This window comes from Megachile rotundata, chromosome 10 (genome assembly GCF_050947335.1).
Source record: "Megachile rotundata isolate GNS110a chromosome 10, iyMegRotu1, whole genome shotgun sequence".
Classification (NCBI taxonomy): domain Eukaryota; kingdom Metazoa; phylum Arthropoda; class Insecta; order Hymenoptera; family Megachilidae; genus Megachile; species Megachile rotundata.
In genome coordinates, this window is record NC_134992.1 from 16,527,022 (window position 1) to 16,554,357 (window position 27,336).

General features: G+C 44.1%; 2 protein-coding genes across 6 annotated transcripts in view; both read left to right on the forward strand.

Moving 5' to 3' along the window:
• Nucleotides 1-19,987, forward strand: part of LOC100876062 (uncharacterized) — a 91,341-nt gene extending 71,354 nt beyond the window's left edge. For 3 of the 5 annotated variants that reach the window (XM_076536722.1, XM_012294689.2, XM_076536724.1), the window contains 8 exons: nt 3,030-3,073; nt 4,006-4,422; nt 6,422-6,655; nt 6,737-6,943; nt 10,596-10,689; nt 12,145-12,699; nt 12,857-14,928; nt 16,600-19,987. In XM_076536722.1, the coding sequence (XP_076392837.1) occupies nt 3,030-3,073; nt 4,006-4,422; nt 6,422-6,655; nt 6,737-6,943; nt 10,596-10,689; nt 12,145-12,699; nt 12,857-14,928; nt 16,600-16,752 (3,776 nt within the window). In that variant the 3' untranslated portion in view covers nt 16,753-19,987. Of the gene's footprint in view, nt 1-1,027; nt 1,143-3,029; nt 3,074-4,005; nt 4,423-6,421; nt 6,656-6,736; nt 6,944-10,595; nt 10,690-12,144; nt 12,700-12,856; nt 14,929-16,599 lie in introns of those variants that run through there. The other 2 variants (XM_076536721.1, XM_076536725.1) reach the window with 2 other exon arrangements.
• A 150-nt stretch (nt 19,988-20,137) lies between these two features.
• LOC143265321 (uncharacterized) lies at nt 20,138-26,341 on the forward strand. Its single transcript, XM_076536756.1, has 3 exons — nt 20,138-22,858; nt 23,136-23,251; nt 23,424-26,341. The coding sequence occupies exons 1-3, from the start codon at nt 22,688-22,690 to the stop codon at nt 23,800-23,802; spliced, it is 666 nt and encodes a 221-aa protein (XP_076392871.1). The 5' UTR covers nt 20,138-22,687; the 3' UTR covers nt 23,803-26,341.
• The last annotated feature ends 995 nt before the right edge of the window (nt 26,342-27,336 follow it).

Below are 27,336 nucleotides of genomic sequence, written 5' to 3' on the forward strand. Positions count from 1 at the left end.
TGATTAGGAGGATCGATACGCGGACACGGAATCCCACACCCTTGACATCAGCCAAAGGGCTCTCGTATTAATCCTCTGTGAAGGATTATAGATTCAATCGATGTTGACACGTAGCTGGGATCGATAACGGGATACGAGAACCTGTTCCCGTCCAATCGTAAGGTCGCGTTGGAATCTTAATCGTGAGAGAAGGACAGCTTTCCTCGATGAACCGTTTCAATTTTAATCAGGGACCTCCCAGTTGCAACCGTTGCGTTGGACCAAACTTTCGCGAGACCTCTAAATATTCATTTTCGAGATTCGCTTTAATTTCTGCTCGTGCAGTTTCCTCTGATAACGGTGAGCTTCAAAATTATCTCCTAATTGATTCGCAGCAGTTAATTGGTAAATAATTTCTTCGCCGTAATCGATAATGCGGCATTAAAATTGCGTGTAATCGTTCGGGAGCGACTCAATGCTGTTCCTATTCGTAACAGAGTTCCGTCTTGTTCCGCGCTCGAACGCTGGAGCGTATTTTTACGACGGCGATTACCGTCGCGCCAATTAAAGCGTTAAAGATTTAACTCCATTACTTTCAATGGACGAACAAAGCGCGTACGAGCGCAAGAATAATATTATCTATAGAAACAAATATCCGACCCATTGAAACTCAAATGATCCCAAGTATCGTTTCATCCGCCAAGCCTACCCTCGATGAATATTCTCCATTGAAACTCTTCCAATGAACGGCACGAACCTCTCCATCTATCCATAAAGGGAGCAAAAGCAAATTCTGTTAAATGAAAAAAAAGAGGAAGAGGGTAATCCTGTTCAATGAACAATCTCTACAAAGTATTCGCAGCGTATCAATCGGAATTCAACCGATCTTCTTTCAGTCGCAGCCTCATTGAACAGAATTTCGCGCACGATCGATCGATCGATCGGTGTGTTTTTCGTCGGTGGATCGATGGAGTTAATCGAGATAAAAACATCGGATCGAGAGTCGAGTTTAAAAGTTCGTTTAATTTCGCGGCCTATTTTTCGCGTTCGCCAGCCGTGTATTAATCGGTTCTCCAGCCACGTTCGGGATACCTTTTTCATGAGGGTGCAGCTGGCAGATTGCTTGCTCTACGATCGTTCGAAAGGGATGGCTGAGGAAGAAGGTGCGGGGTCCTGGCGGGATTACGGGGATGAAGTATCGGAAAACCACGGCCACGATGCGCGTCGACCAATATTCGGCCCGATAAGTCTTTTACGGCTCTTGTCCGTGGCTTCGTTACTTCCCGGCTTTCCCGGTTATTGTTATACAGGGTGTTGCTGAATTACAGTCTGCTAAATTTAGTCGGAACAAACGGTCTCGTTATCGCTTTAGTTACGAGAAATACTCTAAATGCTTCAAATAGGGTCTACTTGGACACGAGTTCGTATTGGGGGATTCAGAAAGAAACAGTGTCCAAAGTACCTGTTATATTTTTAATTTTATTTCTTTCGTCTTGAAATGTTGAATTTATGAAACGTTGATAAACTGACAAATTCATTGTAGATCGAAGATTAATCGAAATGTTATCATTACCGTCGGTGGCGGTATAATTTAGGGAGACTTTAAATCAACATCGGAGTAAATAATTAATATATCGCATGACCTCTTTATCTACTCATAGCTGTGTTTATTGGATGAAATTCGTAGTAGCAGTTACAGGCGTTAACGCAATATGTTAAATTATCTGTCCACTTCGTGTAACAAATCGTGTTTTGGTTTCGGTTTCCGAATAAATATGCGTTATTTGCCCAAAGTGCAACGATTTATTGCAATCGTCAACTCGTGTATAAACTCGTATACGTACTCGACGATTAACGAAAACAATCGTTTTCACGAGGAATTATTTGACACGAGTAATAAATCACTATTTATTCAGACGAATATGTTTGTAATTCCATTTATCTTTGAATATTGCTCCGTTCAGAAAATGTTCCAAGTTCAACAACCGTTAGTTAATGAAAACAAAATTACCGCGCATTCGAAATATTCGCGAAGCGAGTGATGTATCTCTTTTCGGAACAATACAAATTTCGAACTGATATCGTCTATCGCGAAAAGAACTACTACGTTTATTGTTGTTGGTACGGTGATTAATTTCGCGTTCATTATCGCGCATAAAATTTAAAACGTCGGAACAGACGCGAAAAGGAGGAGTTGAATTTTCTCATCGGCTGACGGGGAAATTATTGTTCGACGCAACACGATCTGCCCGTTATCTCGTTTCGCTCGCTCGTTAGCGTGTGATTAAAATGTTTAATTGATGCAGTCTCTCCTATCGAGAGTCGTCATTAGCCAGGCTCAGGCAATTACAACCTTTGGTACCTTTGTCATCCTGCTGGTGCCTCCATTACGTTGCAATTACCAATTTTACCGTCCCCTCTCCGTCCTGGCATTCGATAAAGGCTCTGTTGTTACAACATTTTCCACCGTCGCAACATTTTTTGAAAAAAAAAATGGACTTCTCTCTTAAATTCGAATTCGATCGAACGAATACCGATAATCGTTAATTCGAGCATTAAGAATCTTTAGCGAATTACAAGACGTATACGGTTGCCTCGACAGAGTGCAGGTTGCCTCTTCGCGGATTAAACGTAATGGAAACGAATGGCTGGAAGGCAACGAGGGCTCGTTCGTTGATTTACAAATTTCACGGACGGAATTTTCTGGAAAATCGTGCGAGCGGCTCGACAAACGTACCCTCCAAGCGTAATTACGTTAAATAAACACATCGTTAACTACACGCCTCGCGATTGAGCCATTTAAACGACTGCGAGTGACAAAATTCGTTTCCAAAATCCTCCGCTTCCAAACGCGCGTTATCTTTCAGACGTCCGGAACGCGAAAAATCTTGTAATATTCAACATAATCGCGTCGACGTAATTTACGAAACGAGTCGCGAACAAAGCGAGAAGAAAGTTCGAACGCGAGTTGAAAAAACGGAGATAACAGTTACGAAAGCAAAAGCAATCTCGATCCAATGAACTAACCCGTATCTCGTTTTTGCTTACAGTTACCGGAAGCCATGAGCCGGAACCATCGCTACTCGCCGCCCCGGTAAGCATCATGAAATTTTAATAGTTGTTGTTCTCCGACTAAACGAGCTCGCACTTATTTATATCTCCCCAAACGGATTTCAACGATGGGAGCTTGTACGCGTGCACAAAACGCGCGCGCGATGTATCGTAAACCCGATCAACGTTGCACTTTTATACTCTCGACTCGAAACAAACGCGGAAAGTAATTGGTAGGAATCTCGACTTCGTTAATTGGCGCATTCTTCGGATATTACTTACTTAATTAAAGCTTCGACTGGATCCGAAACGAACGCATTCTTGAGATATCCCGGAATACAGAAGTATTCCGCCTTAGTCGGTCGTTGGCTCCGAAACAAGAAGTCTACCGAGACTCCTGGATTCTTGCCGATGGACAGAAATTATACGCGGGCAGAAGCTAGGACTTAGGGAGAGCTAGACGAAGCTTAAGACCCAGAAGAAGCTTAACAATTAGGGGATCCGAGGGAGCGTGTGGACTGCGAAGGACTTAGAGGGAACCTAGGGTCTGAAGGGAGACTCGGAAGGGCTAAACGAGCTCCTAGAGAGAATCCGGGGAAAGCTTAACCTTTACGCTTCAACCGAGGAAACCGTGGCTAGAAAAATTTCGAGCAAGAAAGGCTATCGAAATATCCTTATGAAAGTTCGCGGACGACACGAGACTCGAAACGATAAGCCGTTGTTCCGTCGAAATAGCAATAAAACTGTAGATTCTTGTCATAAATCAGTGTCCACTTGGCAGCTTCGCAGCTATCGAGTAACCAGTATTTATTGCGCCATCGCTCAACGTATCCACCCTTGGAAAATAATACAGAAGCTCGTAGTTTCGGACAACACTGATTTAGACGTATCTTGAAAGCGGCGTATAGAAACGTCGAGGCAGCTGGCAAATAAATCCGTCGTCTGTCAGAGTGCTTTTAATTCGTTTGTTCGCAGGCGAGCAGCGGCTGGGTGACAAACATAACCGGGTCGAGCGGCGTCGTTGGCCAGGACGAGGTCGTACCGGAACACGTCCCTGGATCGCGAGGCGAGCGAGAACGAGTCGAGCGGACCGATAACGAGTCGCAGGTGGAGCAGGAACAGGAGGTGGAGGAGCAGGAGGATTACGAGGGCGAGGACGAATACGAGGACGAGTTGAAGGCCGTCGTCGAGTCGCACGAGGCGATGTCGAGAGACGACACTAGGAACTCGAACGCGTTCCCGGTAACGTCCAGCAAGCTCGCCGACGAAACCTCTACCGGTCCCGCGAACAACTTCGAATCGCACGAGGTGATCACCGCCGACAATTCCGACGAGGATGTCGCGTCCAACGAGGCCATCACCGACGAGTTTGTCGACAAATACGACCAAGAGGTTGGTGCATCCTCTTTACTCCGTCAATTATCGACTTTCACGCGCTTCGGTACCCGTCGTTTCTTCCCGATACAGCCCGACAACTTTCTTTTCCTCTGTCCACCTACCTACCTCCAGACGCGCGTGCGACTTTTTCCGCTGGTCATCCTCGTGCGACCTGTCTCTGACCGAGAATGTCGTCGCGTGCATCCAAAAGTGAACCGTGCGCGTGTTATATCGAGACGATTATTCGATAGATCTCTAAATCTGTCGGTAACTTTGGTATCGGTGCGAAACGGAAGCGCGTTCGTTACAGGGAAATTTGGTCGAAATAAGTCGGCGAAGAAATCGGAGGAAGCTTTATAGGTGGTCGCTGAAATAGATTCAGAGAAGCTCGCGATGGTAGTTGCAGGATATCTAATCCGTTGGATTGCAGTAGATTGGAATATCTGGCGATCAGACAGCTTTCATTTCAGCTACGGAATGGAGTTTCGATTGATCGATGTGGCGTACTCGTTGGTAACAGTTCCGTGCCCGTTGCACCCTATGACCTGGTTTCTCTCGCAGAAACGACGAGTCCAGCCTTGACCACTGTTTCGTCGGAAAAGTTTGCCGGGCGAACCCTGACCCGACCACGGCCCAACCCTGACCTACCCCTCCTCGCCAATCTTTTACTTTGTTTCCGTGCACTGTTTACGATTCGATTGGCCGTACGCCAGGATAACGTTGATTCTGATGTTTCTGATCGAACGACACGTTTGTTTATCCGCGTTACATGGGATTCCAACTGTACAGGAAGTTTAATCTACGTTCGCGTACAATGGGATCTGATTCGAGAAAGTCGAATCACGTAGAGGCAAAGTTTGCGAGAACGCAACGGATACTTTTGCAGCCAGTCACATTCGTGTCGCAGATTATAATCCAGATTACGGGGAAGTAAGTCGTATTCGAGGAATAGTCCAAGTTTAATTGAAATTCCAGATGGGCTTTGAGAAAATTGGAAATCGAGAGCTGCGAACGGGAAGACTTTGCGTTTGATCTCCGAGCATCTTGTTTCCCGCGAATTTCTCGGAAAAAATAGTCGAAGCGTTATCAAAGTACAACGCTCCTTTGTACGACGGACACTCGCTACTTAACTCGCAGCGGCTGCGAGCGAAAAATTCTTTTTCATAGAACAAAGGACAATATCCACTCTGAAGTCCATATACCTTAGTTAAAGGGTTTTAGTTCTTAATTTACCCCTTTCATTCGGAACCTTTGAATCGTTCTCCAAGAATTCCAAGCATCGCCTCTGCAGAAATTCAAAGTTACGTAATAATTCAGTTTGGCCGTGTCGAGGGCATCGCTATCGAACGGAAACTCGCGGCGCAAAGTGGAACGTAACGCATAGAGAAGATAAAAGGATGCGAGCAATAGAAGTTCAAAGACGCTCGGAGGGCATCGCACCGGAAAACCTTCCTGTCGTTTAATGTTTATCGGTGTACGTTTAAAAGGTGGACTGTATCGGAAAGTACTTTGCATCGACGCAGGTCCGAGACGATTCGCGATTGGAAAGCCATTTGTAACGTCTTAAGGAGGGAAGTTTACATTTTAAAGCCGCCCTATCTGTCTCTTGATACATGTCCCGAACGTGGTACACGAGTTACCGAAGTCGAACACCTTTCGCGCGATTTGTTCGCAGTCTTGTTTTATCGCGTTGCGTTGCACCCGCGGTAAATACATCGGAATACATTCACTTGTTCCTCCGAGTAAACTTTGCAATTTATTCGCTTTTAAATCCACAAATTCCCAAAGTCCTCAAATATCCGCGTTTCGAGGATCTTGTATTCTTTTAATGGCAAATCCCTCCGTACCCGTAGATCCTCAACTTTTTTGCCATATTTCCCCTAGGGAAGCCAGATTTGCTCTGAACCGTGCGCTGCTCTTTTTGGTCGAGTCGTATCGGATTGTTCAGCTCGGAACGATCGATTTCGAAATATAAGAAGAGGAAGAGTTAGGCAGAACGCGATGATATTTGCAGGTGGCGGAGTTATTGAAATACAAAAAGGCTCGGAACTCGAATCAGAGCGAGGGTGGCAGGACAAAAACGAAACGCGTCCCTACGGTGAAGAAGGAGCTGAGCACCCAAAAGGAGATCCTGATAGGAAGCAACGAGACGCAGGTGCCGAAGAGTCTGCTTCCGCCGGAAGACCCTGTAAATCGATTGAACGAAGAGACCGAGGCGATTCGAAGGCGGAACGTCGATTCCGACAAGGTGAGTTACAAACTGGAGCAACAGGATGCATTCGAAATCGTTTAGTCCGTATTTATTCGAAACAAACGTTTCCGTTGGCAGCAAATTAAATCGAGGGATTCGGGGTACTCGGAAAAATCGGCGGCCGAGGTCGAAGTTGCCGCGGACAATCGATACTCGGAATCGGAGGCGGAGAGCCCGAAGAAGTTGGACAAGCGGCAAGAAACGGTCCTGAAGGATCTGAAATCCTATTTGCTGACGGAATACGCGACCGAGGAGGAGCAGCGGCAAAAACTTCGCCAGTTAGGGGTGAGTTTTGTCATGGAAAAACTTTTTACCTTTTTTAATAATTGATCGTTTAATAATTGATCGCTCGAACGCCGCGTTCGTTCTTCGTTCAAAACTTTCTTCCTAACTTGTTCTCGAGTCGCTGATTTTTTACTTACCGTCTTTCCGTCGAGATTAATTATTAAATATCTTTAAATCGAGGGACTTTGAATACGATGTCTGTTCCGATTGTTTTTTATCGCGAGTCAAAGTTAGTCGAAGCGATCGCAGTTTTCAATTTGTTCCATCGACGGCTAATCCTCGGTTCATGCGGAAAATTGATGGACCGCGGTCGTCGATGAATATTTCCTCTTCATCGTCCTCATTTTATGCCGCGTACTCCACGAAAATTCCTTCGCGCGTGGACGAATCCTTTGAACGTTGCACATTGTTTCCGCATTCTCTTTTCGTGTCCGTCCATCGTCCATTCATTCCCTAGCCGGTAAATCCGATTTTGGAAACGCTTCTCGTCCCGTTCTCGGTGCGACGTTGTTCGTTAGCGGATGGGCCACGATAACATTTCGGACCGCGAAAACATTCAGAGTTAACAGACTCGATAGTCGGAATAATTAACGTCGAAAAATATGCTTGCGCACAGAGAGTAAAAACGAGAATGGAGCAGGAGAAACCGTGGCGGATAGAAAGGAGAATATTGTTCGTGGAACGATCGGGGAAATAAAACCTTGGGGTAGAATGATAAATGTTAGCCCAGTTTTCGAGCCGGTTAACCACCGACAAGTTTTCTTTTATCGCGAGAAGAGACAATGCTCCTTTCCTTCCTTCGACGGGAACGGGTCGGAACTATTTGTTTCTGTCTCGCACACACGAAACACCAAGATTCCTTGACACCGTGTATTGTGTAACGCGAAATTTTCGCGAAAGAGCGTGGACTACTATAATTGTATTTCGTCCGAAGGCTCTTCTCTTCCGTCGAAGAAGCATTACCTCGACCGAAGTAATTTATTATCCGGTGCGATGGAATTTTTCTCAAAATCCGTAATCATTTTCGAACGAATTTCTTTTTACCGCTGCGGAATAATTAACTAATGCCCCAAGACAGATCTGCAGAGTTCGTACGCGCTCAGCAATCCTAGCGAGGATAATTCGAGGATCGCATTTTCCGTGCTCCGGAGCTTCCTTCGAAATATTCCCGAAGAAAATTGCACGAGGTGCTTTGATACGGTCCGCGAGGAAAAGGATCAAACCAGGTTTCATTATCGTCATTTCTCAACCGACAAGCCCGGCTACAAAGGACTCATCCTGCCAGTTAATTCGATATTCTTAACGCGATGCCTCAACCACCGCTCCTGTAATTGCCACGACAATTGGATCCGCGAATAAGAAACGTTTTTGCCCTGGATTCAGCTAACCACACCTTCTTGATGAAACTTAAATGGGCTTGTAAGAAATTACCATCTTTCCACCGCTTGATTAATGGACAGACATCGCGTTAATTCGAACAGTTTGTATTACGAACCAGAGACGTTCTAACAATCGTTTACCCGAATTCCTCAAATTTGCGAGTTCGTGTAAATTAGCCATAGCACTTGTCGCGAAAAATGCTAGCGTTCTTCGAAAATTGAACGCGTACTTTCGCGTTTAAGTATCGTACTTTTTCTACAAACTCCGCTAATAAACTTCCTTCGTCGTGAATATTTTATCTCGGCACTCGAGTGAAAATAATTCAGGATTAGTTCGAAGCATCTCCGTCGATAAGATCTTTTTTTTTATTATTTCACCGTGTATTCTCCCGTCTCTTGCCAAGAGGACTGCACGTACCGCGACTTCTTCCTATTTAAAAATTCCCTCTGTGCCACGCGAACGAGAATTTCTCGATTCCGTCTGTCATCTTTCTTCCTCATCTGTCCGGTGAAAGTAATTCCTTTTCTTCCTGCCGTTGAGTGCTCCAGTCTCTCGGACCTTTTTTCCCACTCTGTCTCCCCTTACTCGCTGGAGCTAATTCAATAGCCGCGACAATTGAGGGCGGCCGTGACTGCATACGGTATTCGCGCGAAGGATATTGAATTAGTTGTGAGAATGCTCCTCTTTTGTGCGGGCTAGAAACCCGTGGCGATAAGCGTGCCAGCTAGGTGGCACGATAATGGCACGATAATGGGAAAAAAGTGTGGAGACGTCTTTGCGACGCCGCGCCGGAAGAACGCGACGGATCCGTCGTCACCGAGAGCACGCTTTTAAGCGCAAATTCGCTTACTACCCTTTCGTCCTGTTATCTTTGCTCGTCAACTATGCTCCGCTTTTGACGAGTGTTCCATGTCCGCTACCTCCCTCGTGCGCGACTGTCTTCGTCGCGATATGAAATTAAAATTAGCTCGGCAACTGCGTAATTCGAGAGCACTGTTCTCGTGCATCGCGCTGCGTTATGTTACTACCTTTGTAGGAAGTTCCAAGTACACCGATACGTTGTAACAACATCGTGGCCCATAAGGATCTACGCTTCGTACAGTTACGCTCGGTATCCTCGTATTTCGACATGGCGTCGTCACGCCCCGCATTGTCACGTTCCACATCGTCGCTGTTTGCACCCCGACACTTCGACGTTACTCTCGGTATCCCGATATTCCATCGTTCCCCCTTCTTCGCCTCTCTACGCTTTGCATAGCCGGTTGCGCAAATGGCCGTTCGCGATCGGCCATCGATGGCCAGGCACCGAGGAAAAAAATCGTTTCAACCCCGATCGCGAGAACCCCCCGTCGTTACAGCCCCGCGTGCGGTAATTTAACGAGGGTCTAGCGGTCCATCGATAAATCAGTTGGATGCCCCTCTTTCGAACGAAATAGAAGCAGCACGGTATTGAAAGAGGTCGAACCGTGAAAAGCTACTCGTCTAATAAATCGATATCGAGATTCGTGAATGGGACGTCGAAGTGGACCGAGTCGGAGTTGTACAACGACGGCAACGAATATTCCCAATTCGCGGAAGCAACGTAGCGTGCATTTGACGCTTCTCGCGACTCCAGGGTCGTTAATGATCGTCGAGTCACGTGGGTCGGGAAGTTTCCGGCGACGCGGTAGCGTGCACATTTCGCGAAACACGTTCGAGCGGAAAAACGAGGGGAAAACTCGAGCCGGCCGCGCGGAACGAAGAAAAATTCTCACGCTTGAGTCGCCGTTTCGAAACCGCGCCACGCGAGAACGTTCATTAGCGAGTTTCGTTCGTGTTCATTTGCACCGATTTTGTTAATTTCGTTCACGTTCGTCGATTAACACGTTCCGTGGATGTACCGCCGCGTCTTTTTATACTTTTTACATTTTTGTTTCACGAAATGAATCCTCTACCGCGTTTCGAATATTAAACCGCGTTTTCCGTTGGAACTTCAACGAAAGAACGATGATTTCCGCTGAATGTTTTTTGCTTTCAGCGCTTCCGTTACATTCCGAATATTCATAAAATTCGGTTTTCGTACCGTCATAAATGTCGATCGGTTTTTTAAACACCGGCGAAAATATCTAGCGTCGAGGAATTTTTCCACGAAAATAGACGGTCAGACTTCAAAGTCCTTTTCTTAGATATAATTTCGGTACGATTAAGGAGGATGCAAAAGCCATGAACGCCGCGATACTCGGTAATTCATTTATGAGATGTACGTACAATTTATGGATGTATTGTTAACTAGGCTGAGAAGGATGCTTTAGCGGAGAACGTGTTGAAGCTTTTGGTGAAACTAGCAGAGAATCCGAATCGATGGGAACGGGTGCAGCAACTTCTCCGTAAGTAACATCGTCTATATCTTAAAGCAGAAAGTGATCGAGTGAGAAATTGAGGAGTTGAGGATGTACGAAACTATGAAACCATAGTTTGCAATTGATATTTGAGTAAATACATAGTTCGGTCCTCGTTAATTCTCAACCATATTGACGAGGTTCCGCCGTAATCATACGGTGTAGTCGCACGAAAGGTCCGCGACACAATTCGGAATCAATTCCGTACCAAGAAACTTCTCTCGAGAATCTTACTGTTACCAGTTAACTGCGAAACCTAACTAGTCTAATTTAAATCGGTGGATTAGCTTAAGCGAACGTAGAACGAAAATAAACGATTGTTCCTCGAAAAAGCTGAAACAGTTTTACTTATCGAAACGTAGGAGTACTTGCACCAAAGCGACGATCCATCCGCAGGTGAGATTCCGAGCAGAGTGCTCGCAAAGGTTCGATCGGAGTGTTTGAATGGAGAAAAGCAGTCGTGGAAAGAGGATAGCCGTGCTGTTAATCGCGTTCCAGTCGACTCGGGAATCCAATAAAGCCTCACAATAGGTCGATTAGATAGATAGTGTCTGCATTATTGTTCACTGTAATTGCCTCTCTGACAATTAGTCCGCCAGTGTAACGTGAAAATCAATGTAATTCGCCCTAGAGGTGATGCTCTTCGCTCGCATCCACCTACCCATCCCTCGACCCTCTTTTTTTTCCTTCCGTTCCCTCATTCGATTGCCTCCTGCTCGCACGAACAATACGTTAACCCGCCCCTGGGTCCGGCTGCTTTTTCCTTTTTGCGCCGGACTAATCGAATTAACTGGAAACAAAGAAGATGACCGCATTTGTAATCGAGCGGATAGACTCTTGTTTAATACCGTTACACTGTGCGACAACAGTTCACGAATTTGAACTGTTTAAATTCGTAATGCTGCGCGCAGACTCCAAGAATAGCACGCGGAACGAAGAGGGACCTAGATTAAAATATTGTGCTTTTAAAATATTAATTGCAGCTTTTCGTTCCGTAAATAATTCACGTTACTCGAGATTACTCGAGGTGGATTATGTATACAGAGACAGTGAATAATTCGGGAACAAGTGAGCCAGTAGGTAAAGCGCTTCGCACACAGAGACTATCTTAATCTCCATTACGGGAACAATGCCGCTTTAATAATGGCCACTTGCTGGCGTTGATGGATGAACGCCGCTCGCGAGTACCAGCTTCGAGTGACACTATTTTTTCTAAATAAAAATAATGCAACATACGCGTATCGCGTTAAATTTTTGTAGTAATTTCTCACGGCGACGGTTCTCGTACATTTCATTTACGGACAAACGAACAATTTTATTACAAATAATTACGTAGGAGGTTGCGTATCGATAGAAAGAATATTCTTTCCAAATAAATATTAAACTCGTACGAAAGGATACTCGAGTTTCGAGAATAATCACCATTTTATTTTGTTGTCGCAGTAAATACCGAGAACGACTTGAATCTCTCGAAGAACGCCATAGAGCCGTCCAAACGCAGCTACGAATCGTCGTCCACATTGTTCCCGGACACGCCACAAGCTCGCGAGGACTCGAGAAAGTCCCGTAAGAAGTTGAAGAAGAAGAAAAAGAAGCCGAAGCATCGTTTCTCGACGACCACGTTGACGCCGGTACCAGCAACGCCTCCTTTGTTGACCACCACAGAGACGCCGTGGCAAACGACGCCCGTTCAATGGCGCCTCGTCGCGGAAAGGCTCTTTGCTCCGCCGTGGCAGGAACAGACTGAAAAGACGACGAATACTCGCCACTCCGTTCCGCAAAGTCCTAGAACCTTGTCTTCTATTCGAGATCTGATCGAAAGGAGCAAACCGAAGAGCAATCTAAAGTCGTTCCCGTCCGACAGAAAAGCTACGATAACCGAAGACGTCGGGGAACTTGCTGATCAAAGGCTGATGCGGTTCGGTAACGTAGGATCTCGTCAGGTTGGTCGTATCGAGCCACACGGTGAATTCGTGAACGTCTACGACAGACCTGCAGGTACGTTGACGTATTAGGAATTCTTGCTTCCGATCGTAATTTAGCCCATAGGACTAAGCCGTATCGCGAATGCGTAAGGCAGGAAGATACGAAAGTAGCAAAGAGCACGATCACGAGGAACTCTGTAAACGAAATAATCGTATGATCATTGTTGCAGACCCAGAACGCATACCGGATTACGACGTGCCGTATCATCAACCGAGATACAATCAGTTACCTCCGGGTTCCCACGAGTTCCTGCACAGACACGAAGAGGACTATCAAAGCGATTCGAGTATGCCGGTGGACACTTTCGGCCGCGGTCAAGACTACGAGGGTCGCGACTTCTCGTTGAGCAAGAGCTGGCCGGACATCCTGAGATACAACGCGCCGTGGAAAGCCGAGGAACGTCCTATGATACCGGTAGCTTACGACAAGTGGCCTTGGAGGCAGCCTCAGCCTGACCCCAAGTATTGGCCACAGCGCGCCAGCTATTTGCCTCTCGAGAAAAGCTACTGGTCACCCTACGGCAACGAATACGAGCCGGACGAAGAAGCGGAAGCCGCGAAAATCTGGGAGGAACAGCGAGCGCAGCATTCTTGGGACAGAGAAAGACCCTGGCCTCAAGAGAAGCCCATGAAGATGCCTCCTTACTGGCAGCAGGTCGACAGACCGGCGAAGGTGTACGATCGCGAACAACCGAACGGCACGTGGGAGAAGAGCAAGAATCGTTCCGAGTTGACCAGATCCAAAGAGTCGAAGGAGAAGGTGGTGCTACCTCAGATCACGATGAAGACTTGGAACAGCTTGACCTCGGACCCGGCTACCTGGCCCCACAAGCTTCCCGGCGCGAAACCGTGGCCCAAAGACGAAAACGGAAAGTCGTACAATCCGAATGCCGATTTGGTGAAAAAACTGGGCTTGGATAAGCAGAACGGTGCAGCTTGGTCCAAGGACGAAGTCGAGAAATCGAGCGCGGAGCGAAAGCTGAAGGAGGACAAGCAGAACAGACTGTTCGCGAAGGATTCGGTCAAGAGCGAAGAGATACTTCGGACCGAAGTTTCAAAGTACAAATCCAACGACGAGAGAAACAATTTCAGCGATAACAAGGGAAGATCCAGCAACTCTGGCAAACCCTGGACGATGCTGGCCGATAAAAGCTCCAAGGACTGGATGAAATCCGAGGACGTACAGGCTGACGACTCCGGTGCTTGGAGAAGAAAATACGAGGGTAAAAATTCTTGGTCCGAAGACGCTACCTTGCCCAAGATCCAGTCGGTCGGTGCATGGGTGATGGCAGCCGACCAGTCCACCTGGAAACCCTATCAAATCAAACCGCTGGAATCCTCGGACGACATTGGTCCTCGAAGGTGGCCAAAAGCCAGGTCGAACAAGGGATCTTGGGAGAAGAACGATTCCTGGATGGATCACGCGAACGTACCTCTGGACCTCTGGCCAGGAAAATCTAACAAGGGCTCCTGGTTTGCCAAAACGAAGGATACCGATGGTTGGACATCGAAGTCGAACAGTCCCGACTCCTGGAAGGCGAAAGGAGAGTGGTCGTCGAAACCGGAGTCCTCGTCCTGGATATCCAAGACGGGAGACAACGATTCCTGGCCATCCCGTGGCAACAACGGTGGCTCCTGGTCGACCAAAGGCAACGAGTCCTGGACGTCGAAGATCAACGACGACGGCTCCAAGTTCAACGGAGACCCGTGGACCTCGAAGACCAAGGAGGAAGATTCCGTGGACGCTTGGAGCAGGAAATCGAACGAGCAGAATGGCTGGGGATCGAAAAGCAACGATCTGACGCCGTGGCAGCAGAAGATGAACGACGAATGGAATTACGGGAAGTCTAGCTCCACGGGTACTTGGCCGGCTAAATGGAAGCAATTCGCGTATCACAGAGTGACGGCCATGCCCATCTCCAAACCGGGGACCACGTCGGACGCGAATTCGTCCAAGTCCAAAAACGCCTTCGTCGCGGTGTCCGCGGTGTCTTCGCCGAAGTATACCGGAAACGAGTGGCGGAAGAACGAAGAGGAGAGGAACGAGAACGGCAGGCAGGAAGAGCAAGAACGGTCGAGCAATCAAGTTCAGGTGGAACTGGAACGACCCATTTACGCCTGGAAGAAGGATTCCGGACTGAGGACCGCCTCGACGAAAAGCAACGCCACGGATCCGCTGGAGAATCAGCTGGAAGCACTCAGACAAATTGACTTCTGGGCTTACAAAGAGAACGAGGCCGAGGTGAGCTTATTAAATTCCGTCCATGATCCCGACAAATGATTCTTACGATCTATCCGAACGGGACAGGGAAAATGGTTTCCCGATGCAGATGTTCCTTGGTGTTTAATTGAATTCATACAGAATGGATTGCCGGCGACACTCGTGCAATTTCATTAGTTTTAATGTATGTACACTCGGCTGCGGCGTAATCTTCCTTTCGATAACGTCACAAGTGTAAATTTTCGTAGCCGCAAATTCTCGAGTTTTAAACGCGATCAAATATTGCATTGTAAATCGTAGGTGAAGTTCTAACGCTTCAGAAAGATTATATAAGTATCTTGATTCGATAAAACGAAACAGCAAATCTGTTTTCGTACTTCGGTTGAACGGAAAACGAATGGCTTCCGTAAAGATTTTGACCAACGACGAAGGTAATAAATAGAAAGGAAGAAATCCAAAAGTTGATCACATCGGGCGGATTCTTTGGAGGTGTCCCTGGAATGCTATGAATCGACTCGATTGCACCGTTTCTTCCATCGAGTTACGGCAACGAAAGTTTCCCTGGAATTGGATCCGCTGGTCGGATCGTGTATAAAAGTTTCCCGACAACTAGCCACGCGGAACGTGCGAGTAAATCACGGTGAATTGTGGTTCAAAGCGTACCGAACCCGTCCACGGACTTTCTTAGCCGTTAATTCGTCGACTCGTTGAGCTTTGTTCTTTATTTCCCGTGGCCTCGCGTGCTTTCCCGCGACAATTTCTTTCGGCCAATTAATCGGTTTTTGCGAACAACTCTCGGAAGGTAAATTAAAGTCTTCGAGTTCGACGAGAAACCGATGTAACCGGTATATAGGTTAATAATATAGAAACGCATCGGACTAATTAAAAGTTAAATTACAAAAGTTCCGCAAATCGCTGAGCTCTCGCAAATGGAATAATAAAACGGAGTCTGGAGAGGACGGTCATTCGAATTCGAAACGCGATCGCTTTTAAACGAACGGTCGTCGAAATTTGAGCGACACGAACGATCGATAAAGGCTTCGAATATGAACCGGCGAGTATCGATTGACGGTACATCGTTTATCGCGCGAACGGTACAAGATGCATACGGTGTGTCGTTGATTCGAAACGTGTTAAGATCGTGCAGAACGTGCAAAGGAGCGATACAGCAGGAAAGACGTTCGAATTGGAAGTAATCCCGGGCATCGCGGTGCTTTTACGTGCCGCAATTTCCGGGATCCGTTGACGAGCACGTGCTTGGACTTGGTTGAGCTGCCGCAGCTCGACCGGAAGCAAGCGACGCTTCCCTTCCGCCGGTGAACCTTACGTGATCCTACGACTGATTGCGAAACTTCACCGCGCCACGAGCGTGCTCGACATAAAGCATCCTCGTTACTTTCCGATCGTATCTTCGCAAATTTTACCTTCTATCGATGCTAAATCTTTCAACGCTTTATACTTCCGCGGTTCACGACTTCCTAAACGGTTATCGCGCAATTCTCTTATCCTGCACTTTCGTTTTAGAACGTTTCGCCCCCTTCAACGCGTTTTATTATACGTATTAACATGCGCTGTATACAGAGTGAGAAGTCATCCGAATAATTTGGTTGCCGACGGTGATAGAAAGAAATGCATCGGACAAAATTCGTAAATTCGAAGATTCCGAAATGATGCTTGACGTTCTGCTTACAGAAGCGATTAACGTCGACGAACGCGAGCACGGAGACGACGTCCATGATTCCGAGGAACTCGACGTCGACGGGGATGCAGCGACGATCGGTGATGGGAACGGGGAACAGTAACGACCTTTCGGAGACGAATCGACGCGCGATCTCGATGAAATAGATCGGAAGTTAACCGTAGATGTACGAGGTTGCCCGACGAGTACCGGTCTCTGTTCGATCGACAATAGGCTACTACGCGAAGTCTCCGAGCAATTTCCAACGAGTCTCTGGCCCCCTGCCAAGGTGCACCGAAGCCTGTCACCAGTCTGCGCTTTATAATTTGATCCACGTCATGGAATAATCTCTTTTTGTCCTCCCATCACGTGTACCCGAGAGTAAACTCGTTATCCCTCCGAGCTTTCGTTGAATATATCCTCGATTACTTTGTTCCGCTCGTTTAATCCTCCGACTCTAGCTTTCTATTTCGTTCGTGCATCTTCGATACGATTGTTGATTTTTTAATCGAATGTAATCGGTGCCATATTAGATTAGAGTGTTATTCGTCGATGTAACGTTGTATTTTTGAAGCGTACGTGGGCGTGTGAACGAGATCGTATCGATGATACAAGAATTTTATTTAAAATAATGAATAAATAAAAAGAAAAATGGGAACAATCGGGATACGGAAGATTTATTTGTTTATCTACTAGTCGGATTGTACGAAGCGCAAATTTTATGGCGTACTGTGGATCGGATAAGTATTGTCTGCCGAACACATTTTATAACAATAATAATCCGAACGTTAAAAACAATTGCCGCGATAGGTGCTTTTCTGTACACCCGAATAACGTGCACTTTTACAGTGCAAATTTATAATTTGCTTCTATTCTATTCTAAAGTACACTTCGATTTTCTACCGATTTCGTAGCTACGCGAGTTTCGCTTTTAGTTCGCGCGAAATGGGGAAGAAAAATACAGGAAAACCTAAGAATATAATATTATTTTCCGGTTTGTTCGACTTCGTTGCACAAAAGGTTTAACCCGGAAATCTTTTCTTGCGGTTTATTCAATGGTCATCGAAGTAAAGTCGACTTCCCGCAACCAGCGATGCTTGGATCTTTCGATTCCATACGCTCCTCTTTCTCTTGTTAGTCCTCCCTTATTTCCGGTTTAGCGAATCTTACCCTACCGCTCTAACCAAGCGTATTCGATTTCGATTACGAATTTTTATCTCGATCCAGTGAATATCCCGTTCAAGATCAAAGTCGAGAACACTCCACTCGGAAATCTAATCTTATTTTTACATGAACGGTTAAAACTTCATCGTTTTCAAGATAAAGAATACTTGATTTTTCGGGAATACTGACGGAGATTATAATATTGAGAGAATGGTAATATAAGGAGTTTTACTTAAAGATTTGGGAATTTTTAAATTTGCAAATTTTTAAATCTTAAGTGCGGTTCTAACTATCCAAAGATCCAAATTCCCAAACTTCCAAGTTCTGGAACTTCCAAGTTTCGCGAGCTCTCGAGATTCCAAACACCTCCAGATTCCTAAATATTCAAATTCCCAAATCCCTAAATTCCCAAGTCTCTCCTTCTACCCCGGAATTCTGAAATTCCCAAATTTCCGCGTCCCCGATCTCTCAACTTCCAGAGTCGTTCTTCGTTAAATTTTGTATTCGAATTTTCCAAGTTTCTCTGTTACTAATTGTTTAATAACGAAGCGAAACGAATTAGAAAGAGAGACATTGGACGGAAAGAAAAGGTTTGCCAGCGCCGTGTTTCGAGGAGAAACATGCGAAATACGGAGAGGGTGGTGGTTTTTTTGTCGGAGTAGAAAAGAGGGTCGACAACGAGACAGTTCATTCTGTCGCTGGAATAAGGGGTTGCTCGTTTAGGCGCGAGACGTTCTACGAGCCCAGGATAAATAGCACGGAATAAACTAGCAACCGGTTCTTTTTCACAAAGCTAATTAACCCTTTGAGTAGGAAACTTTCCAGACACGAATTGTTACTAGGAACAACTTTTGCTCAAGTTTCGAACGCTCCTTTTGCGTTTCTCTTCCTTTCAAATTTATTCGTATTTGCCTAAGTTCTATTATACCTCCTTTGCCCGAGAAACTTGATCATTTTTAAATCGACTCTCTCTTCGAACCAACATCGAATACTTTTCTTTTGCAAAACTATGTCAAATCGGTCGGCACTAAAAGTCTTCTCTTCAAGTAAGTTATATTCTATTTCCAAATCGTAGACTCGCATTCTTCCACGAACATAAAACAGTATCGCAAATTACACGATCCATTTGTACTTTGACGCGACGTATACGTCGAGAATCCTGCGAGGATCAAAGGTCCGCACAGTACATGCTCACGTACGCGATCAAAAACTCATTTACATTTCTCGTACGATCCATTAGGAAGGATAATCGTAACTAATTAATCATCCCGATTATGGGTCGGATTAATTCGATCGACCGAATTAATTCGCAAAATGTAATTCCCGTTCACGGAGAGAGAGAGGGAATCAGAAGGGAAATCATAGTGCACTATTACGGGGCTAGCGTACGGGCTTTCGCGAAAGAGGAAGATGGTAACTTCGCAGCGTGGAAAGTTTAGTAGGAAATTGAGCGAATATTTTTTCTACGGGACTGAAATTGTCGGTCACGGCCTACATGGCCGTCCAATTCTAGGAAACCTTTGAGTGCCCCTAACGCGTCACAAGTCGGACCTTTTTTAACCCTAACGATCGACGAAATATCGAAAACGTTCTCGATGATTTAAAGCGAAAGTAATATGAAAAGATCCCACCGACTTTTAACGCGTTAAATCGATCGTCTCTTCGTTCGCTTGAAACAGCATCGATAAATAGCAGGCAAAAGAAGAATCGATGACAATATTCCGAAGACAAGGAAAACATCCTACGTTGTAAAGAAGTTAGTCTGGCATTCGACGCGTTGATTGACTTTGCTTTGACACGCGAATCAATTTTTTAACCCGTTTCAACTTGCTACTCCAAATTGTCAAAGTAATTCTAGCAATATTCGAAGCGTTTGATGTCGGACGAATTTGGTGGCAGTCAGCGCGTTAAAGAGCGGGACTAACCGTACTGTAACGAGGGCAATATGTTAATTGACCGATGAAAAGAATAAAAGAACGATAAAGAGAGACTGAATATGTGGCATATCACTTGAAATATAATTCTCGATTGGACCAGCGACTATATGTTGATGTGTGTGTAGATAAAACATGACCGAAAATGTTAACCTCTTCAGGGATATTAACATTCGTGTGTACATATAATTTCTACCTTCTTTTTTTCAATTTAAACATGCTTAACAAAGTTATAAACATTATTGCAAATAAACGTTCCCTACGATGTTCCCAAATAAAGAAGAAACATATCTGGTTTGAAATATTCATTTCTTTGCGATTATATTTACCTCGAATACATCCATCCAAGAATACATTTTACCGAATTTATGGCGTATTGATAAAACACACGGAATCGAATCTTTGGTCGCTGCGATGCTTTCTACGCTGTTTAGGATTTAAAGCGCTCGCAATTATTCTCCGAAGTCTCGAGGATTCAAGAGGTCCAAAGTCTTCAAATCCTGACGTCCCGAAATTCCCAAAATCCCAATTCTAATATTTCCAAACCGAAAACAGTAAAATTCCTTTCGAACGAGTTCAAGTTAAATTCATTCCCGAAGAGGTTAACGCGAATATCAGTTTTATTGGTTCGTGCAACGTTCGACCTTTTCATCTGGACCTTTTTACCCGGACCAATCCACAGAGAATCGCGGGAAACGCTTTTCCAGCAGGAACGTCGTCGATTTCCTCTTGAAGGATCGAGTTGGCGATTTATGAGGGTTGAACGCTTGAAATTTAGATGAAGTCCGTACGAATTCGAAAGTCTGTTTGTCGTGCACCCTGTTCGAATTATTTATCGATTCGTCGTCGGTGATCGACTTTGCTGGACCTGGCTGGCCATCCGTTTTTTCTCTTACAGAAGGTACTGTAAATATGTGCATGCCCGACGGTACTTTTATTTCGAAGACACGAACGGGAAAAACTGTCAGGATGTTGAAACGAATTTTATTTCTCTTTTCAAAAGGATTTAATTGTCCTGACCGGATTCGGCGCTGACCACACGCGTAATAACGCGAACCAGAATGGGTCAATTGCGACTATCAAATTTTTACGTTGAAAATTGAGCAAACTTGTAAAGGGAAAACATTGATCGGAGTAACAGGTGTTTTATTTCTGACTAATAATTTTTGTTCTGAACACTTTTTTTTCTATCGTTCTCTAAAGCGTTCTCGCATCGATTTATATTAGAGTCAATAGTATTTTTTCAGATTATTGAAATTCGTTTAAATTCATTCTTCATATTTTTGTATCTATTTGGTATGTGCTTACGTACGTACTACATGGCAGGAAGTTGCATATCATTTTATGACTTCGTGTCCCATATACAGAAATACCGATCGTTCTATGATGCCCTCTGGTAGCAAACTTTTCTATAGTCTTTACACTTTTGTATGATATTGTATGATAATTATAAATTTTAACTTTAATTTCAATTTTACAATAATTGTTGCAATATTTTTTTCTATTCCACATTGTTGAAATAGTAAATAATAGTGTTGTTAAGACTTATATTTTACCTACTGCTAATGTTGGTCCGCGAACAGCGTACCTTTCTGACAGTTAGTAATTAACTTCTCTGCTTTATCGATTGTTGGACAGGTAAGTAGTTAATAATTTATTAATTACAAATTGTTGAGACAACGGAAAATTAAATTAAATTTTAATCGTATAACTTTGTTCGAGTTTTCTAAATATTAGATCGACGCTTTCATTATTTTAATCTGTTGTACAAAGAAGTTCGAGAGTCTTCGTTAATTGCTAGGAGATATTTCTCCGGATTAAAAGTTTATTGGAGAATTGCGGAAAACTTAAAAAATGAACTACAACTGTTTTCTCCGAATCGATAAGAACTCTTGTACCTGTTTCGGAAAAATCCGATAACAGCGGAGAATACAATTTTGTAATAAGTTAATAATCTGTAATAGATCTCTGTTATTGCTTATTGATCGACAATCAGCGTCCCATAACACCTGATAAAAGATCTTAATTACGTTCGATAAGAGATAAAAAGAGATTGTGAAAGTACTTGCCGCATTTATCTCTCCGATTTCAAAAAATTGCACTTTCATACCGCTCGATGAAGGAATTTTCAGAAGTATTGATTTTTCAACGAAACAAACTCGTGTATCCATTTCCTTGTAATCGTTTCTTCGTCAACAACCTGAATTCGAAGGCATTGAAAACGACAGCTGATACTTCGAAACTGATGTGTGATTAATTAAACACAGCTGAGAAATCAGTTTAACATTTAAGTTAGTCATTATTCATACATCGTGTCAAACTTTGGTATCGAATTTGTTGTAGAACAGTTTTCTATCGCGTTCTGCTTTAACAAATTCGACAAAAACGAGGAATTACATAGTAGCCAGAATTCGTTATAGCTCAATTCATTGTGGCTCGTGTAACGCCATTATTAACTAAGAAGGCAAGAGTACTGTAGATCAAGAGTACAGAAATACACCTAGAGATGTTGGGATTTACTTGAAGATGTAAAGACACAAAAATTGAAGGATATAAATGTACAGATTACTAGAAATATAATCCGAAAATAAAAATATGTAAAGATACTGAAATCTAAGGGTGTCAGAACATAAAATACTATAAAGTCCTAAGAATTATAAATTCAGAAAATACGTTTTTTCATTTATCTCCGCTCTTCCAGGTGAGTACCGAAAAGATAAATGGTCGTACGCAAGACCCCGGCCTTCTACGATCGATATCTTGATCAATCGATAATCTTTTTGTGAACACAAAAAACCGAAATAGATATACGAGTAATGATATCATCCAAGATTGTCAACGATGTGTTCACGTTTAGTACTGCTCGCGATAAGATAAACACCGTTCCGATTAATTCTGTTACTATGAAACGAATTTTGCGACAGGAGGAGATGCCCTATATATAGTAGTTAGGAATGTGTCACTTTTATTGTGTTGATCGAACCGATAACTAAAGGGATCGATCATGGCATTCGCGAAATTATTTCTGATCGCTTGCTTTGTGGGAATCTCCCTACGGGAGATCCATGGACACGGGATGATGTTGGATCCTGTCAGCAGGAGCAGCGCCTGGCGACAAGGTTTTCCCGTCGGTGTCAATTACAACGACAACGAGGTTTTCTGCGGCGGTTTCCATGTGAGTACCATTAATTGATCAGAGTCCTGCAAATTTTGCATTTTGTATAAGGTGCGATTGTATCTCTTGGATAATTTCTGTCGGGATTGGTGAACTTTTCGCGACAGTGTCGTTCAGGATGCAGTAGTTTTAATAATTCGAGACCTCGATGCAACTTGATAAAAGTTTTGACTAACTTGAAGAACTGTGGCTTCTTGCTTTTCGGTTGTTGCAGTTCATTCCGTTCAGTAAAGAGATTCGAAAAGTGAAATGCGAATTTTGTGTTAATATATTGCAGGTTCTAGTGGAAGAAAACGGTGGAAAATGTGGCGAGTGCGGGGACAACTATGCTCTTCCTCGACCCAGACCGAACGAGAACGGTGGAATCTTTGGACTTGGAATCATCGTCAAGAAGTAAGTTCAAATCTTCCAAAGACAAAGCATTTCTTGCGACTCTCTTGAAACGAGTGCCCATTCGAGATCACCCGGGTAATTGATTCGATCGACATTCGTATTCGCACCATTCCTGACATTTCCATGTAGAATTACGAAGAGCATCGACTCCAAACTTCCATATTTTCATCAGGTACCGCCCAGGCGAACTCATTAACGCGACGGTGCAATTAACCGCCAATCATCTGGGAAGCTTCACGTTCCATCTGTGTCAACTGATGAACGAGCACCACGTGGAGACCGAAGAATGCTTCGCGGAACACCCGCTGCAGTTGGCAGACGGTTCCTACGAGGCAAAAGTGCCGCATAATAAAGCGAAATTCGTCATCCCGATTCAACTGCCAGAGAATTTCACCTGCGAACACTGTGTGCTCCGATGGCATTACAGAACCGGCAACAACTGGGGCGTGTGCGACGATGGCAGTACCGCTTTGGGCTGTGGGCCACAGGAAATCTTCAGGAACTGCGCGGACATTTCGATTCTTCCTCCTTCCAACTCTTCTTCTTATTAGACGTCCTACGGTTTCGTAATTGGAATACAGACTTTTGATCGAACTGAGACGTTTCAGAACATTCGAGTTAACCCTTTTCGACGCTGCACGCTGTTGACGAGTTAGATTCTCTGAACGACATGAATGCGGAGCTAGTCTTCCCTAAGGAAAAGTATGCCTCGTGAAATGTTACAGCAAAGTTCTAAATTAATATTTATATTGTCATCGTAGCCTTTTTCCCCAAGGAAGAGTAGCGTGTACCGAGGGAAATTTCCTAACGAACAATTGTTTCATAAACCAAAACACTGACAACTGTTTCTTCCTCTTTACAGGTACTTCTGAAGCTTGAACGATGTTAAAAAAGGAAGAACAGATTCGGTAGGTATACAGCGAGAATTCTAACTCGGTAGATCTTAGGGAGCCTATAGGAACAGGACCTGTGACGTCAGCCTTCTTTCCTGCACTGGTCTTCCCCTCTTCCGAGGTCTCACTGAGTCAGAAGTCTCGTTGTGCATCTGCTGGATGTCTTCCCAAATAGGAGAAATTCAGTCCCGAAATATTTGCTGCTTTTCCCCTTCTAAAATCAGAAAGGTAAGCGCATCATATGGTTTTCCCTACTTGGAAAGACATCCAGTAGATGCACAACGTGACTTCTATCTTAGTGAGATCTCCGAAGAGGGGAAAACTGAGAAAGGAAAGAGGCTAACGTCACAGGCCCTATCCCTTTAGGTTCCCTAAGATCCTACTCAGTTAAAATTCTCGCTGTAAATCTTCCGAATTCGTTCTTCCTTGCTTAACGACATCGTTGTAGCTTCAAAAGTACCTGTAAAGGAGAATAAACGGTTGTCAGTGATTTGATATGTGGTTGCAGATTCATCATCCGTAGTAACGATATTCGATTACTTTCTACCCGTGGAAAGGTGGTTCCCCAACCACCGTCATATGAAATTTTGAGGATAGGGCAGGGAGGAGGAAGGATAGACATTTTCGCTACGGGTCTTTCCTAGTTTCCGTAGTATTAATAAATAACTTCTTATACGACGTACTAAATTCAGCCTATGCGGACACTGCGAACACGGCTGTCGTCGTTGGAATAGTGGCTGTCGTCATCGAGAGTTGAAAAAAACAACGACGAGGACGACGAAGATTTCATTCGGGGCGACACGAATGAAATCTTCGTCGTCGTCGTTGTTGTTTTTTTCAACAGCCGTGTAGGCGAGACTAATAGCGACATTGACCTCATCCCATGAAAAATGGGCACCGATGATGATTCATCGATGCGTAATTTTTCATCGGACATCCCAGATAGAGGATGATACGGGGCTCCATGTCTCTATTTAACCTCGGCTACTCGGTGACAGTGACTATTACAACGACCACAGCCGAGTTCGCACAGTCCCCATATGCAAAATTTAGTCTGTTGTATACGAAGTTCTTTAGAAACGTTTCGGAAACTGCGAAAGACCCGTAGCTAAAATTTTCTATCCATCCCCCTCCTCCCCTATCCTCAAAGTTTCATTTCGTAATGGTGGTTGGGTCATACCACGCTATATTTCCTTTGTAATCGTTCGAATGCATTTAAAGTGCCGCGACACACAAGTCACCAGTGTCTGACGCGTTAACGGGTACATATCGGGTGAGCCAATAGTAAACTATTCAACAACGTATTGGTCGTTTTCGTCCACTACTTTTTACCATTTTTCTTGTCATTCTTGGAGTAACGTTCAGAGTTGACATACTCGTCACGTTCGATGAATCAACAGCGTTCACGTATTGTTTATGACGTAGTGCAGTGTACAAAGTATGGTGTAATAGTATATAGTGTATAGTGTAAATTACAATGTAAGATAAAATAGACAGAGCACAGTATATACTGTTCCACGTGTACAAACTACGATGTATAGAGCATAATGTATAACGTAGAGTACATGGTGTAGCGTGTAATGTAGGATGTAACGTACAACGTATTGCATATTACATTCTCTACAACAGAGAGTATGTGGTATCATATATAGTGTATAATGCATCATACACTATATGATAGCGATATGATGTATAATGCATCGTACACTACATGCGACACCACATGCTCTCTATTATAGAGAGTTTAATACGCAATGCAGCATACAATAGAAGTAGTATATAATACATTGTATAATTTAGAATATAGTATAGAATACACAGTGATCGATTGAAAGTCTAATGCACAGAAAGCGAATAGCGCAGTTCCATTTCACTTTTCGATATTATCGACGTATTGTCCAATCTTTGTTCGATCGTAAAATTACCGATTTTTCAAGCGGAGAGGAAACCTTTATCTTGCAAGATCTTCCAAGACTCCGAAAATATTTACGATAACCTTAGTACGACGGCGATAAGACGTATTGATTGAGATTAGATAAACTGTACCTGATGACGTTAGTTTACGAGAAAATTGTGTACCTCACGAATTGGGAAATATGGATTATCCCTATGAGTATCTGTAAACAGAAGCGGGATGTCGAAAATCAATAAATATACCAAAACAACCATAACTTACTCCAGAATTTTTTTCATTGTAAATGTTCGTTGTTTTTTACCCGCTGTCTTAATTATGTTATCATCTTTTTTGTAAGTACCAAGAGAAAAAGGTCGAAGACAATCGTGCACTTAACATCGTAACACATTGAATTTTCTAAACGCGTCCGTTCATTGTTCGAGATACGCGATGCAACAGGTGATAAATAATGCAAAAGGGAAATAAAACAGCCGGTTGATAATGTACGCTAATACGGCGTGCAAATTAACGGGAAACGTGTACATGCAGATTATGCGGCACGCTTTCACCGAATCTCGGTCTTCGCTCGAGCTTTGGCCTCTGTTTTGCTCCATGCACCGCAATTTATGCTTTCCTTCTTGCATTCCTCCTTCCTGTCCGTTACTTTGTCCAAAATTTCGTCAAGTATTCCTTAAGTACACACCAAGTATATTTCGACGTACAACTGCATAATATAGTTTTTATTTTAATACAAAATTTTACAAACGAACGAATGGAAGCTATTACGTTTAACGTATACCGTAATTGCACTGTGCTAAAAACGAATCGAATAATTAGCATTCAATGACATCTTTCGCTATAATCGTTGGCGTAACTAGAATTTCTATTCCGGGTCAGATTGTGACAATTCGTCGCACCGGACGCGATCACGCGACTTATGGAAACTTAGAAACGTTTCATAATTTGGATAGGTGAGCTAAGTTACGCCAATGGCCATGAATAATCGGATTCATTGTGATGCGAATGACGAGCTTGCGTTGCCTAAAACTCAAATGGAAAATCCGAATCTTGTAACGATGACTAACCCGTCGTTTCGTAAAAAGATCCTAGGTCCTTCTACGCGTACCGGATGCGGACGTAGCTGTTAACTTCTCGGTTCTTCTTTTAAGAAGAAAGTTTCGACGTATCGGGTTAAAGGTGTGCAATTAATCGAACCGGATTATTTACGACGCGTGACACGAAGCTATCGGCGTTAAAATAGTACCGTGTATATTAAAGTATCAGAATTTATGCTTCCT